Source organism: Lactuca virosa, chromosome 1 (assembly GCF_052849685.1).
Source record: "Lactuca virosa cultivar CGN04683 chromosome 1, Lactuca_virosa_CGN04683_v6, whole genome shotgun sequence".
NCBI classification, from domain to species: Eukaryota; Viridiplantae; Streptophyta; class Magnoliopsida; order Asterales; family Asteraceae; genus Lactuca; species Lactuca virosa.
Genome location: NC_136426.1, coordinates 42,572,118 through 42,588,553, shown reverse-complemented (window position 1 = coordinate 42,588,553; position 16,436 = coordinate 42,572,118). Strand labels below are relative to the sequence as shown.

General features: G+C 36.2%; 1 protein-coding gene and 2 pseudogenes across 1 annotated transcript; 2 read left to right on the top strand and 1 right to left on the bottom strand.

Moving 5' to 3' along the window:
• The first annotated feature begins 1,633 nt into the window (after positions 1-1,633).
• LOC145113321 (exocyst complex component EXO70C1 pseudogene) lies at positions 1,634-2,275 on the top strand (annotated as a pseudogene).
• A 1,788-nt stretch (positions 2,276-4,063) lies between these two features.
• Positions 4,064-6,479, bottom strand: LOC145113315 (metal transporter Nramp3.2-like; annotated as a pseudogene).
• A 3,747-nt stretch (positions 6,480-10,226) lies between these two features.
• Positions 10,227-10,857, top strand: LOC145113308 (uncharacterized). Its single transcript, XM_079049417.1, has 2 exons — positions 10,227-10,458; positions 10,541-10,857. Exons 1-2 carry the CDS (start codon positions 10,227-10,229, stop codon positions 10,855-10,857), a joined length of 549 nt encoding a protein of 182 aa, XP_078905543.1.
• Positions 10,858-16,436: the final 5,579 nt, after the last annotated feature.

Below are 16,436 nucleotides of genomic sequence, written 5' to 3'. Positions count from 1 at the left end.
GTTTGAAGGTGTGTGTGTGTGTTTTCCTCTTGCTCTTGGCCGAAGAAGAAAAAGAGAGGGGGGAGAGAGTTGAAGTGATGGGTGTATGGATGCATGAGAAGTGCATGGTTATATGTTGTGTAATAAAGAGGTGGCAACATAAAAGTCAACTCTTCTTAATCTATTTTCTTTTTTTTTTGTATATATATATATAGTTGGGCCGAGAGAGAGAAAGAAGAGAGATAAAATGGGCCTTTAATGCTTGGTTCTAATAATAGGAGGCCCACTTTGATGGTTTTCGGCCCATTGGGCCCTTAGGAGCGTTTACGGCCCAATTAGAATGAAAGAATGGGTTTCACGGCCCATTGAAGTTTATTAGGTTTGTTATGGCCCAATAAGGCCCATTAAGGTAAACCAATTCATTTTGGATCCATTATGGCCCAAATTGTTAAGTTTCATGGAAGTGGGTCCAATTAGGGCCCATTTAAGGGTCCTAAGCCCAAAATAGTCAAATTGGAAGCTTATTGGTCCATTAGGCTCAATAAGAAAATCCTAGTCCATAATGGACTTAAACCGGGATTTTTAGGGTTTCCAATCTTTTGTTGACCATTTGAAGTGTTGTATAAAGTGTTTGATGGAATTTTGTTGTCATTGAATAAACATCATGCATACTTTCAAGTTTTGGCCACAAATGTTACTCTTGTTAATGTTTACAAAAACCTTATAATTCCTAGTTGTGACATTATGTGAGATGATCAGAAACAACCAACAAAAATTTTAGAAGCGATGACGTCTCATGATCTTTGGATATGTCATGCATTTTTGGTGCAAATGTTAAAGGATTAGGTATTGGTATGTCGACGTACATATCGAATAGAGGGGAAATATACGACCGACGTGGATACTTAAATCTACGTGCTGATTTTGTGGAACATATCTTCAATGCTTTAGTGAATCCCGTTGTCGACGATTTTAAAGACGATTTGTTTGACGATACAAATGACGAATCAAACATGTTTGAAGATGATTCACGTGAGAATTAAGTGACATTATGAGCGACGATGATTAGGCGTCACATACTATTCCACTATGTTTCGATTATGTTTTTAGTTTTTTAAATTATCGTGTTTAGCTATGTAATTGTTTTTAATTAAATTAATAAAATATTTCTTTTTTATTATTATAAATATGTTTTTTTAATTTATATAATTATTAAATTTAATTAAAAAAATCAAAGTGTAGTGGGTGTGGCACCATTTCCTATTAGTTTGGTGGGTTGAGGGATGGTGGGTGGAAAATGTTGTGTTACTAAACTACGAACTCGCATACCAAAAATGTAGTGGGTTGTTGTACTATGGGTTATTGTCACTGTAGCCCAACAAACTTTAGTACATTGGTTTAAAGGGTCACTCATGACTATTTTTTGCATTTGAGGGGCATGTACTTGTACTTTACCGATTAAAAATGTCCCTTTACCGGTTTTAGTAGGTATTCATGCCTAGTCACCTGCCAAGTACGCAGGTTAGAGCTGGTCCTTCAACCTGCTGAGTTACTACTTAAAAGCAACCTGTTAGGATCTTCCTCGGGCTTAAAATCCACGAACCCAGATGAAGAAATCGGTTCTCGATACTCAGACGATCAAACTACTCCAGATATGGATTTCACAGACCGCGATGAGCAACCGCCATTAGCACTCCATTTGATTTGGATCATAGTGATTATCCAATTCAATATAGAAGGAAAATCCAAGCACTATAAAGACAATTCCCTTGTTCATCTCTTCATCATGAACAACCTTCACTACATCGTCCAAAAGATCAAAGGCTCATCGAAGCTGAGAGAGATGATCGGAGATCATTACCTGCGAAAACGCACAGCAAATTTCCGGCAAGCTGCAACAAGCTACCAACGAGCCACATGGGTAGGAGTATTGTATTGTTTGAGAGACGAAGGGTTACACGTGAGTGGAAGTTTCTCATCTGGGGTTTCAAAAACTGCTTTGAGAGAACGATTCAAGTCCTTTAACACCATGTTTGAAGACGTTCACAAAACTCAAGCTTTAGGGCTAATAACAGATACACAGCTTCGTGAAGAGCTAAGAATCTCCATTTCTGATCTACTAATTCCAGCCTACATATTGTTTCTTGGGAGATTCATGAGTCATATAGAGAGAAGGAGGCACCCTGAAAATTACATCAAGTACTTTGTTGAAGATCTTGAGACTGCAGTATTGGATTTCTTTGAAAGGTGTGCAGTTTCACAGCATTCAAGGAGAAGATCACAAATGAAGAGCTAAGAATCTCCATTTCTGATCTACAAAATCCACGAACCCAAATGAAGAAATCGGATTCAAGAAATACCCAAATGAAAAACTAAGGTAAACATTAAATCGATTGGAATGGGGCGATTTGCTCTCAGGTGAAGATTCGGGAAAAGGGGTTTTGGTGTTGGGGTCGGGGTGATTAACGAGATGAGGAATTATGGGTTGTATTGGATTTTGATGGTTGAGTAAAGCTCTAATGGTGGTTCCATTGAAGGGTTTGTGTAGAATCTTGTAAAAAAATTGAGATATTTTTCATTTTTGTTGTTCTCTATCTGTGATAGCAGCGATGACCTGGACTTCTTTAATCTAGATGGCAATGACGTGGAATTGGTAAAGTGCAAGGTAGGATGAGTGTCATCGGGTGACCCCTTTAAATTTTCAAAAATGACCTTTTAAAACATAAAAACATAAGTACATGCCCCTCAAATGCAAAAAAATAGTTATGAGGGACCATTTAAACCAATATACTAAAGTTTGTTGGGCTGTAGTGACAATAACCCTTGTACTATATATGGGAGGTTATGTATAAGTAAGGTGGGTCAAAGGATCTACATAACTTTTTAATTTATCTAAGATTTTTATAGAAAAGTTTTAATGTCATATCTTTAAAAAAAATTAGGATTTATCTTACCCTTTAAATCTATGAATTTGTGTAGAAATATTTCTTTAGAAAAATTAATGAACCACGTAGTTTTATATTCTAGACTCGATTATCACACCTACATGTCTCATATCCTTTGTTTGTCCTTATAATTTTGGCATTCTTCTTGAATTGAGCTTGGATGAGTGCAACAAATGTTTTAATAAACAATCATGCATAACTTTTATATGTTAATAAATGAACCCATGTGTGTCGACTGAAGTTACCGACTATCGTGATGGAAAACTTATATCCATGTTTGTAAGGTTTCCAAACATCCACATGTATCAAATCAAAATGTTCTTTGGAAAATGAAAGACTTTTTGAAAAAGGGTAGTTGATGTTGTTTAGCTTGAGAATACACAACACACATATCAATAGAAGTATTATGATAATAGGAACGAATGAAAGAAAGAGTTCGAAGTTTATTCAATGGTATATGTCAAAGACGTCTATGCCATAACAATGTATGTGAATTAGAACTTGATGCAAATGAATCCACACTTGTACGTGATTTGAATTCAGAAAAACTAAAAGACAAGTTTAATTTAATAGAACATTGATAAAAAAAACATATAAATCACTGACTCTTACACCAAGGACACCAAATGCAAGTTTATATTTCAATGAAGGGTCCTTCATTATATAAGCCTTATCGGTAAACAGATTTGAAACTGAGATGTGAGTTTGGCAATTGAAACCAGATTGTACTTGAAACATGGGACATATAATACTCCATGAAAAGTGACATAATCATGTAGTTCGAACATCTCCAATGAAAGAAATGAAGGTGTCATGGCCCTTAAAGACTTATGAAATGAAGCTGATCAAGCTTAGTCGATGACACGAAAAAGAGACTTGTTGCGATGCCTTAGACAATGTAAAGATCATCCCAAATTTTAATTAATTTGGTGAAATATGAAGAAAATTTATCAGATCCATGAGAAACAAACTGTAATTGTTGATGTATTTGATAGATCAAAGAACCAACATGTTGTTCATAGTGATGATTTAATTCAGTCTAGATCTTATGTGTTGTTTTGAGAGAAAAGAACACTCTCTACTATCTTCTTAGTAAGAGAATTCATAATCCAGTTTATGACCATAGAATTAGCACAATATCAATTAGAATAAGAAGATGATGTTACAGATGGTTGAATGATGGTTCCACCTACAAAACCGAGTTTGTTTTTAGAAATAATAGCATTCTATTTCCTATTTGAGAAAAATTGTAACTATATACAATCACCGGTCATTATTTTTTTTTTAAAAAAATATACAACTATAGAGTGAGCGAATTTGAAGCTTCCTTAATATGTACACAAAACTCTACAAAATAAAATACTTACAACATCCCTCTACAAATCTTTACCATTATCGTGTCGGGTCAAGCTACATGTACATGATCTGCACGCAAAATACAAGCCCAACTATTAGTGTTAGTGACAGTGACAATAATGCCAATGATAATGACAGTGACAATGACAGCTGAGAAGTCATACCATGTGAAATCAAATACCAAATGAACGAACCGTAAGCAACATTCAAAACACAAACCACAAAATCAATCATGAATCCATCAACTTGAGACACGAAAAACTCTATCAAAACACATCCGTTGATAGCAATCACAATCCAAACTACAAACCATACCACCCTCTACAAACACAAATTAACCAATAACCAAAAGATCACAAAATTAAACTTTCTTAAAAAAAGAAAAATAAATTCATACCTCCATGGATGGTTTAATCCTAAATGCTCCCATGATCCGCTCACATGACACCAATCGAACAAGTGGAATAACAGCAAAAGGAATCTGCATCCCTTGAAGCACATTAATCCATTGATTAAGAACATCTAACGAATCTTCTGATCGATTAAAGTAAATTGCTACAATAATTGTTGGCACAATTGCACAACTCCTTGTGATCAAAGTTCTTAGCCATTTTCTCATGTCAAGATCAAGAAACCCACCCATGATGAACTGCCCGGCATAGGTGCCCGTTAACGTGCTACTCTGCCCAGCTGCTAAAAGCCCGATTCCCCAAATGTAAAAGATTGGGAAAAGGTCATTGCCATATTTTTGTTCAAGATAATACCCTGCGTTCAATAAGCCTATAGTGTTGGCCTCTTTTGTGTTGTAAAAAGCCTTAGAAAAAATGGTGGTGACAAACATGTTGATCATGAAGGTCACGAAAATGGCAAGTGATGATTCTATGGTGTAGTAATACAAAGCTTCTTGGACTTGACCCTTTTTTTTGGGGTCAATTTCTTGATTGTACGACTGCAGAATATAAGAAGACATTGTGAGGTGTTATTATGCCACCGAGTAATCCTACAGCTTTCCGAATCGTTTTTGACCCAACTCTTGGAATTAAAAGACCTGCATATTGTAATTGGTTTTCAGTCAAACAACTTATCGTACACTTTGGGCTACAAACAAACCGAACTGTACAAATATATGGGTTACAACATGGAGTTCGCTCAATTAGAAAAGGTGGATTTTGATAAAAAGAAAAGATGTTTTTTATTGTGATTTAGATTGTATGCAAACAATTTTAGTTTGATTTTTGATATTATATTAGCTGGGTCGATTTGTTTGTAGCCTTCTTTGTGACGAAAGGAGGCGATGTAACCTATGAGTAGTTCTTTTCCGCTAGGACTGGTGTCAACAAACATCCATGCAAATGAGAGTGCCATTATTGTAATAAAAGAAGCAAAAAGAGCTTCCAGTTTCCTCACTCCGTAGCTCTCAAGGAACAAGAAAATGAAACTGATCATGATGGAGCAACAGAAACACAGTTAAAACTTAACAGAACTACCAAAATAATCTTTGAAAGACTGAAGAGCAATAAATGATAATAGCAATATCAATTCCACCTGCAATGATGCAGTATCAGTAAATTGAGTATCTCATGGCTTAAAGAAATAGAAATCTTACCAATCAGAAGCTGTTATCAAGACACCAGCCCAAAGTGGAACAGCCCCATTGCTTAATAGCTTAATGGCAATGGCACTCCCAATCACCTCCTGAATGTCAGCTGTAATCAACGCTATCTCGGCCATAAACCATAGAACCAGAATCGCCCAATAAGGGTACTCATCCCTGCAAATCTCCGCCATGTGCCGCCCCGTCACCACCCCAAGCCTGGCGGACAACAGCTGGATCAAAAGCCCCATCACGGCGGACCATAAAAGCAACCACAACAAAGAGTACCCGGAGACAGCACCGGTTTGCAGATCCCCCTCTAGGTTTCCCGGATCAAGAAACGCTGTGCTCATTAAAAATCCGGGACCGGTGAATTTCCATAGCTTCTTCCAGGAGAACGGTGGTAGTGGTGGCAATGCCGTGTGATTTGTCACTGGGGATGTTTCAATATCAGGGTGCAAGAGGTGGCTGCCGTGTCGATATGAAAGTTGATCTGGTTCGTCATCGGATAATAAGAGACGGTCGATTTCTTGATCAACGTTAATGTTATCTGCGTCATAAATATCGTCGTCTTCATCTTGTTTCAAAGGTGGTGGATTTCCCATCGAAGAAAGCTTCCAGATTATCCTTTCTCGCCGAATCTAACGAATTCGCATTGGCAGTCCAAAATTCGATCCATAGAAGGCAAACTATAGTACTATACTATGAGATTAGTATTAATTTTTTTAAATATTAGTTGTTACAGTTGCTTCAAAAAAAATATAAAAAAGGATATTTTCATAAAATATTTTACAACTTTTAGTAAATATTTTTCAAACTACATCATTGTTTTAAATATTTTTTATAACTACAATCACAACTGATAAAAAAACTCAAACAAAAGAACGGAAGCATTTGATTGTTTTAATTAGAAGCGTAAAATAATTCTCTTTTTAAACCCTCTAAATTTAATATTTCGTCGGAATATTTTCTAACAATTAGATTGGATTTTGGTCAGCCATTCTTTTTTTACCTCAAAAAAAGTCAAAGGCTGGGGATGAAAGTCAAGTTCCATTCACCCAGGTGTCTGAATACTTCTTTTTCATTCTTTCATTTCTGTTTCTTTTTTATGGTTTAGGGTTTCTTCCAAACCTACGTCCCTGGTCACCTTACAAAACATGCATGCATGCATATATATACACCATCCCCATTCAAATTTTCTCTCCATTCCGATGATCATCAGCAATCGAACATCATCCAACAATTTCAATGGCTACAAGGCTCCACTTTTTCACCCTTGTTGTTGTACTTCTCATCACGTTAATCTTCATCGGAGTAGTTCCTCAAACCAATGCTGCGAGGGTTTCTAAATATATGATCAAAGATTTTGAAAAAGAAAATCGCAACGTTTCCAACGCTGTGCCCGATGGGTCAATAAAGAGGACACGTCCGGAGCCACGATCGCTGGAAGAAAAGGATATCAAGAACCCTAGGCCTGGCTCACGTCCACAGAGACCGCTACATAGGGGAATTAAAAACTCTGTTCGAAGTAGTCCAAAAACCGAAGGTGGTCCTGAAGACATGAGAGCTAACCCTAACCCAAGGGTAATGGGACATGGTACATACAGGGTCTGGAGGTCCCAACCAAGTGGAATGGGGGAAGAAGAAAATATGGAAGGCAGGGAAGTCATTATTCCAAAATCGCAACGTCGTCATCCATAGATGTAATTAATGAAGAAGGAGATCAGGGAAGTCATTATTCATAAACGATCGATAATTAGTAGTATGCAATCATCAGTTACCTTGTTTTGTAGTGACAATTTAATGAGTAAATTATAGCTTATAAATTGAACCAAATTCGACTCTTATAGTTTTGTCCACATTACGATGCACATATATAAGGCGATTGAAATATTGTGTTGCTGAAAAGATGATCAAATAAACTTAAACGATTGAGGTTACCCACGCTACTAGAAAACTGGGGCAATAGCTATGTCACAATTTGTAGTTATTTAGTAGGTATAAGGCGATACCTATGGATTTGTTACGGAAAAATGGTTGTAGCATAAACGTCCGTAAGAAATTTATACCTACATATTTGCTACGGAATATCTACGGCCTATTTCGTAGGTATAATACCTACAGATTAGCTACGTAAACGAATTGTTACGGAATGCCTACAGATTGACGACTGGTGTGAAGTTTGACTAGAATTGACTATTTTCCTACGGAATAGCTATGGAAAGACATGGCTGCGGATTTCCTATGGATTACCCACGCGAGTCGAGTTTGACCAAAATTGACTTTTTTTCCTATGGAATAGTTACAGAACTGTTTATCTACGGATTTCCTACGAATTAACGACGAAATTCAAGTTTGACTAAAATTGACTTTTTTCCTATGGATTACCTACAGACCTATTTAGCGATGGATATTTCGTTAGAAATCCATCACTAAATTAGTAAAAAAAAAGAGTAAATTACACGAACGGTCCCTATGGTTTAGGGTAATTTGCGCGTTTGGTCCCTAACTTATTTTTTAACTCGGAAGGTCCCTACTGTTTGTTTTTATTACACGCTTGGTCCATGTCTTACCTAAAAAAACTATTTAGCCCTTCATTTTTTAAAATATTTAAATAAACACACCCCAACCCCTCTCACCTTACCTTACCTATCCTATAATTTTTTACTATTTAAATAATAGTCTTTTTAGGTAAGACAGGGACCAATCGCGTAACAAAAACAAATAGTAGGGACCAAGCGCGTAATAAAAACAAACAGTAGGGACTTTCCGATTAAAAAAAATAAATTAGGGACCAAACACGCAAATTACCCCAAACCATCGGGACCATTCGTGTAATTTACTCAAAAAAAAATTCAGTTTTTTCTGCTTAAAATGCACAAAAAAAAACCCAATACGTTAAATTTATAAGAAAAATTCTTATTCAACCACAAAAATAATAAGCATTACAATATATGTTTTTGGTTATAGCATTATAATTTGCATTTACTCAATTTATTTCATAAAAGTAACTTAAATACAAACCGATACAATTCATACAAATACAATACATTTGAATGTATTATCCTACTTTGTACAAGATATTACTTGTACTTAGTTTATATAAAAAAATCATAAAAATAGATGTCCACTTACACGAGCAAATCTATACGTAAGTATAACTTTTTATAGCTCTTAAACCCTTGGATGAAGGCCTGTAAAAAAATCTCATATTCAATACATGAGTTAATTACAAAATAAAGGAAATGAAAAAAAAAACAAAAAATTATAAAGAATAGCAACGTACTTTACTCCCGTTGCCAATTTGGGTAATATACGTTAATTTTTCCCATTAGAGCTACATACTTATGTATTTGACCAACAATTGCATTGCTTTCAATAATTTTTTTATAGAATCCTAACTACATTTCTTTTAAAGATAGAAGTTACTAGTCAAGTTGTTTTCAATCCTTTATAGCATCATACTTTAATTTCTTTATATTGCACTACAACATATATGGCATGCATTTGATTATCAAGACATTAAGATTACATGTTCACAATTTGAAAACAAAGTGGTTTAAAAACTAATATCTTAAAAAGAGTACCTAAATGGAAACCAAAAGTTGGATGTTATACAAAAAAAAAACGTAAAATTATAAATTTGTTGCTATTTCGTAGTTATTCTGTAGTTATTCTCTTCTGTCAGTAGTCTGTAGCTATTCTGTAGCTAATTACCTACATAATACCTATGGAATTACTTATGTCACTATTTTGTAGCTAATTACCAACAAAATACCTACGGATTTATGTCATTCGCTATTCAGTAGATATTCTGTTACTAAATTAGGGCATCCCATTCCGTAGGTATTATGTAGGTAATTGCCTACATAAATTTTCTATAACTATTTTCTGTAGCAAAACTCCTTGTTTTCTAGAAGTGCCAGCACCAGGAGAACGTCTCTTCCAAAAGATAATCTGATCCATCTTGAATAAACAAAAGCTGCCAACACATTTTGACGAACATATATAATGTTTTTTCTTTAGTATGACACAATTTGAGATACATATATATTAATATTATCCACATTCCTTTTTCATCTAAACATTGTATAGGCCATCATCTGCCTATCCACAGTCCACACAATCTTCCACTTATACTAAAGGAAATAATATTTTCCATTATATTTAGTAGATAATTGTTTCCTTGTATTTATCATTCTTATTCTTAGCCTAACAAACTCCAGCTGTAATTGAGATCTATTTATATCCCTCTTCCTTCGTTCAATGAAAGTAACGTGACAAAAGTTGTTTTCTTTTTGTTCTTGGTTTTATGGATGGTATCAGAGCAGGATATTGCATCTTGTTAAACAATGATGGGAAACCTCCCACCGGGTGGCTCCGGTACCAACACCAACCTGTCATCTGATCCTAATTCGCCCTTTTACATCCATCCCACTGATTACCCACGACAGGTACATGTCAACAAAAACCTTGGTGGCAACAATTATGTCAACTGGTCCAGAGAGATGAAGGATTTTCTTTTGGCCAAAAACAAAGTCGGCTTCATTGATGGAACCCTAGCAAAACCGACAGAAGAAATGAGTGAGTATAGAGCTTGGCAACGAAGCAATGCCCTGATAAAGGGTTGGCTTACTGCAACCATGGAGAAAGACATTCGAAACAGTGTCAAATATGCTACAACCGCAAAAGGAGATCTTGGATGATCTTGAAGAAAGATTTGTAAAGGAGAGTGCACCCCGTGCTTACGAATTAAAGCGTGCACTAACAACACTAAGACAAGACATTGATTCTGTTTCCATGTATTTCACAAAGATGAGGGAAATCTGGGATGAAATCATATCTGCTTCACCAACATCAACTTGTACCTGTGGCAAGTGCACTTACGACATCGGAAAAAGATTAACAGAATCTAAAGACAAAGAATGGGATTATGAGTTTCGGATGGATCTCGAAGACACCTTTGGAACAATAAAAACGTAGATCCTTAGCATCAAACCTATGCCATCACTTGGAACCGTCTATCACCTGGTCTCAGAAGATGAACAACAACGAAACATATCTGTAGCAAGAAAAGTCAATGTAGATACTACAGCATATCAGATACATGCTCAGAGCATCGTTGATAAGAACCAGTTTGAAAAAAAGAACACTAGTAAAGAGGGAATGAAGTGAAAGCATTGTTGGAAGAATGGACACACTATTGATGGCTGCTTTGAGAAGATTGGATATCCGGATTGGTGGGATACACGTCGCAAAACTGTTCCTGATCAGAAAAGGCCAAATCATCCCAAACCAAAGGTAGCAAACATTGAGGTGGAATCCAGCCCCATGCTAGGCTTTAGCGTGGAACAGTACAAGAAGCTAATGCATCAGTTGAATGATGTGCAGAAACCTGAAATCAACATGGCAAGTAATTTAGATTTTCGGTTGCCTTGGGTAATCGATTCAGGGGAAAAAGAACATGTTGCATGTCAAAAGTCGAATTTCACTAACCTAACACACCCAAAGGGTGGAATTCCATTTAGCATTCCAAATGGTGATAAAGTCACTGTTCAAGGAATCGGAGAAGTTCAATTACCCATGTAACGCCCCAAAATTTAACCCAAAATTTTTAATTAAAATTTGAAGTGTTTATTCAAACCACTACTACAAAATCTTAAATGAGACCATTTAATCTTAATACATTTATCAGAGTATCATCAAAAGTTATCATGTGCACAAGTCTCCCATGGATGCGATGCAATCGAGTCGTGCCCCTCATTTATTATAAGAAAACCTGAAACATTTAATCCACAAATCGTAAGCACAAAACTTAGTGAGTTACCAAAATACCACACATGACACATCACAAATAAACAACTATGGGTTATCAGCAACCTTGGAGACTACCTGAAGTCTCAGTGGGCAACAATACGCCCCATGGGTTATCAGCGACCCTGGAGACTACCCGAAGTCTCAGTGGGAAAATAGCACGCCCTGTGGGTTATCAGTAACGCTGAAGACTACTCAAGGTCTCAACATACACAGTATCACATATAATAATAATAATAAATAAGACCCAACTGGTCAGCACGTATATACACAGACAATCGTGCAAGAGTCACAAAGACAGCAAGCATCCTACATACACAAGTTAGTGGGCCGACATTGGTGCCTTCGACCTACAAGCACAGTGAGAAAACTCACTTGAATCAAAGAACTCCAAAACACTACAATATGATCCATTTTCTGCACTGCTTGCACCCACAAATCCACTAACACCAGGTCCTAATAAAATCTTAATTAATAGCCTAAAATCCTCAAGTTTGACCAACGATCAGGACCCCATACGAGTACGCGCAATGTACTCAAAGGTACGCCCAACATACTCGGTTAGATGACACTTTTGTTGGATTAGGTGTCTAAGCCCATAACTATAATTGGTATGTACTTGAATTGATAGCAGCACAGTCCTTTTGGGTTGCCCTCAACCTAGCAACTGGACAAGGAAATTATGAAAGGAGAGATATTAATTTATAAGATTAATAAATTAATATATATATATATAAATGATTTATTAATATGTTAATGGATTAATATATTAATTAGAAATCATTATGTTTAATTAATTGTTAGCCAGAAATTAATCAGAATTGATTTTGGGGTTAAAAGAATTAATTATAAGGTGCAGGGACTAGTTTGCAATTATCTAATAGTTGAGTGGAAGGCTCTAGAACCCCCTTGGAAGAGGGTGGACGAAATCTTTAGGGGAAACCCTAATCATTTCGTCCATAGGGGCTTGGATAAGGCCCTTGGGTTTGCTTAGGCCCTAAGCAAAGGATAACTAGGGTTTCCCTTAAACCCTAGATCCCTCAGCTATATAAGGAGCCTCCTGGTTCATGTTTTTGTCATTGATTTCTTTGGAAGAAACCCTAAGGCCGAAATTGCATACTCTCTCCATCCTCTCTCCTCCAAGTTTCCTTCTTACTAGTTCTTGGGTGTGATTCCATTAGAGGCATTACATTTGTGGTGCTAAGCTTCCAAGAAGATCAAGATCAAGATCAAGAGGATTATCAATTGTTTGCTATAACAATTGAAAGGTATGTAACTCCTAAACCCTAGTTTGTTAATTTCGAAATTAGCCTCTCTCCTCTAGGGTTCTTGTTTTGCAATTCAAAGTTGTATGTTCAATAGTTAAAACATAGATCCAAAGTAGGTTGCATGTGAACTTAGGAATTGTTTCTAGTTTATTTGTTTTACCTAAAACCCATCAACTTTTCCATTAAGTTCTTAGTCTCTTAAGTCCTTTCATCCAACACTCAGATCTAGTCCCACAACGTCATTCTAAGTCATAAACTTTCCACCTTTATGACTTTCCAAGTCTAGAAAAGGTCCAAAAGCCAAAACCTTAACTTATTAATCCATTAAGACATCATGACACTTTCATGGAAGGAATAGAAGGACCAAGATCACATTTTTATGGATCCTAATAGTTCCATAATGGATAAAGTTTCCAACTTTATCCCTTAGAATGGTCCAAACCACCAAGATCTAGTTTTTAAGTCTCAAAGGGACCAATATGATGTTTAGATGGATAAAGTTTCCAACTTAATCCATTAAGTCCAAGTCTCCAACCTTTAGATTGAATCAATATGATGTTTAGATGGATAAAGTTTCCAACTTTATCCATAAAAAGGTCACGAACTTTCAAGATCTAAACTTTATGCACTAAAGTGTCCAAAAGCTCATAACACCCAAGACTAGCTAGATCTATCAAATGTATCATCAACATTCAAACTTTATACCTCTAGAAGAAAGATCAAGGTAAACAAAGTCTGGATCTACAAGATCTAATGCAACAAGCACTTCTCCAAAGAGCTCCATCTTCTCCAAGTTGCACTAAGAACACTCCAAAGCACTCAAGATAACCTTCTTTTGCTTAAAAGGCTCAAACTAGGGTTAGGGTTTTCATGGGAGGGTGTTGCAGAGGTGGAGGATGATAATGAAATGGGTTTGGGCACTGATCGTGTATGCCCAACGTACTCCTGGTACGCCCAACATAATCAGGGATGCCCTAATACGCCCAACATACTTCCCCATACGCCCAGCGTACACGACTTAACCCAAAATAGTCCAAACTTCAAACGGGCATAGCTTCTTCGTTTCAACTTTAATTTCGATGATCTTTATATCCACGGAAAGGTATTGAGGACCTCTACAACCATATCTAATTACTTTTGACTTAAACTAAATCGAACTAAAATCCATAATTCATAAAAGAAGTCTGAAACACTATTTTTCCCATTTTACCCTTTGACTCCAAAGCACAAACCAAACTCTTGGATCACATAATATACATTACCCACATCCGAATGGGTCTAAACCTCTCTTTCCCAAAGCCCGAAGCCTTATGATACTTGATCTTCAGGTCACGACCCCAAATTATGAAACGACTCGAAATAAGGTGTTACAACCCAATAACATGAAAATATATGATGTTTTGTACATTTCGAACTTTAGATGCAACTTATTATCAGTAAACAAAATTAGCAAAGATTTTAATTTCGTCATGACCTTTTTCTATGATTTTTGTTTCGTTCACGACTTACGCTTAAGGAGGCTTATTGACATGGGGAGATGTGAGAATGGTCTTTACAACATGGAAGGAACAGATAAAAGGGTGGCAGCTATGGCAGTCAAGATTGATTCAGAGATATGGCATAGAAGGTTGGGGCATGCTTCGAACACTAAGCTTCAACATATTGACACGATAGGTAGCACTGTTAGTATTGAGAATTGTGACTCATGAATACGAGCAAAACAAACTCACCTTCCTTTTACTGATAGTTCAATAAAAACTAGTTTTTGCTTTGATTTAATTCACTGTGACATATGGGGAGGATATCGAGTTCCTTAGACATCTGGAGCTCATTACTTTCTCATTATCGTTAATGATTTTAGCAGATAAACATGGGTATATTTGATCAAAAATAAATCTGATGCAAGTACTAGTTTAATAGCATTTCATAATATGGTTAATACTCAATTTGAAAGAAGGATTAAGAGAATTAGAAGTGACAATGGTGGTGAGTTTCTGTCAAACCAAATGTTGAAGTTCTATGAAGAAAATGGAATTTTTCTTGAAACTTCATGCGTTCATACCCCACAGCAAAATGGGGTAGTTGAGAGAAAACATAGGCATTTGCTTGTAATAGCTAGGGCTCTTAGGTGTTAAGTGAATCTGCCAATAAAAGTTTAGGGTGAATGCATAATGACATCCACCTATATTGTGAATAGTTTGTTGTCAAGAACCATTGAAAACAAAACGCCCTACAAAATACTACTTTGACACAAACCATACATGTGTGTTTCTGGCTGTTTGGTTTATATCAAAGAAAACAAATAGGGAAAGTATAAGTTCAAAGAGGGGGGGGGGACCTTGTGTATTTCTTGGTTATCCTCAAGGACAAAAAGGATACCGAGTTTTTGATTTAAATTAAAAAAGAATGGTCGTGTCAAGAGATGTAAGGTTTTTTTAGTGTCATTTCCTTTCCATAATAGTGAATATGATCATATCATAAAACAACCTTCTCAATCACCAATCTGGGCCACAAAATTCTGATATGGAGCAGCCTACTCGCAACAACAACAATGATACCAGACCTAACACAAATGACAATTATGATGTTGAACAAACACGAAGATCTGAAAGAACTCGAACTTAACCTCTAAGGTATGATGATTATGAAGTTGATTTGCCATCTTCCATTGACCATTCTCTCCCCAAGGCCACTTTAGTGACCTTGACGGTACACCCTTTGTCTAATTATGTGGCTTATAATTTTTTTTCTAATGCTCATAAAGTTTTTTTGGCTACTATAATCGCGCAAGAAGAACCTAAATCTTTTCTCAGGCTACAAAATATGCCCAATAGAGAGACACAATGCAGAAGGAAATATCATATCTTGAAAATAATAATACTTGGACGTTGACCAAACTAGCCCCAAGAAAGAAAGTAGTTGACCTGAAGTGGGTGTACAAAATAAAATAAAAACCTTCAGGAGAATTTGAGCGATATAAAGCCAGATTGGTCACTAAAGGTTTCACGCAAGTTGAAGGCATCGATTTCCATGAGACCGTTGCACCAGTTGCCAAATGGCGACGGTCAGAACCATTCTTGTTGTTGTAGTACAGAAGAATTGGTCTATTCATCAGTTATATGTGACAATGCGTTCTTGCACGGGGATCATACAGAAGAGGTATACATGAAGGTTCCACAAGGATTTGAAAAAGAAGGGGACTCACGTGTATGTCGTCTAAATAAGTCTTTGTATGGCTTAAGACAAGCATCACGTCTAAATTTACTAATGCACTTTTAGACATTGGTTTTTAATATTCTCGAGCGGATCATTCTCTTTTCATCTTCAAATCCAAGACCGTTTATGTTGCAGCTCTTATTTATGTCGATGACATTATACTTCTTGGGAATGATATTGAACAAATTGCCAAGGTCAAGTCCTATCTTAATAATAAATTTAGTATCAAGGATCTCAGGCTTTTAAAATGTTAACTTGGTATTG

What these genes read in the sequence shown, in the direction of transcription:
- LOC145113308 (XM_079049417.1), top strand. Translation starts at nt 10,227, where the DNA reads ATGATGGGAAACCTCCCACCGGGTGGCTCCGGTACCAACACCAACCTG. An exon ending in AAAACCGACAGAAGAAATGA is followed by an intron (nt 10,459 to 10,540) that starts GTGAGTATAGAG and finishes CATTCGAAACAG; the next exon opens with TGTCAAATATGCTACAACCG.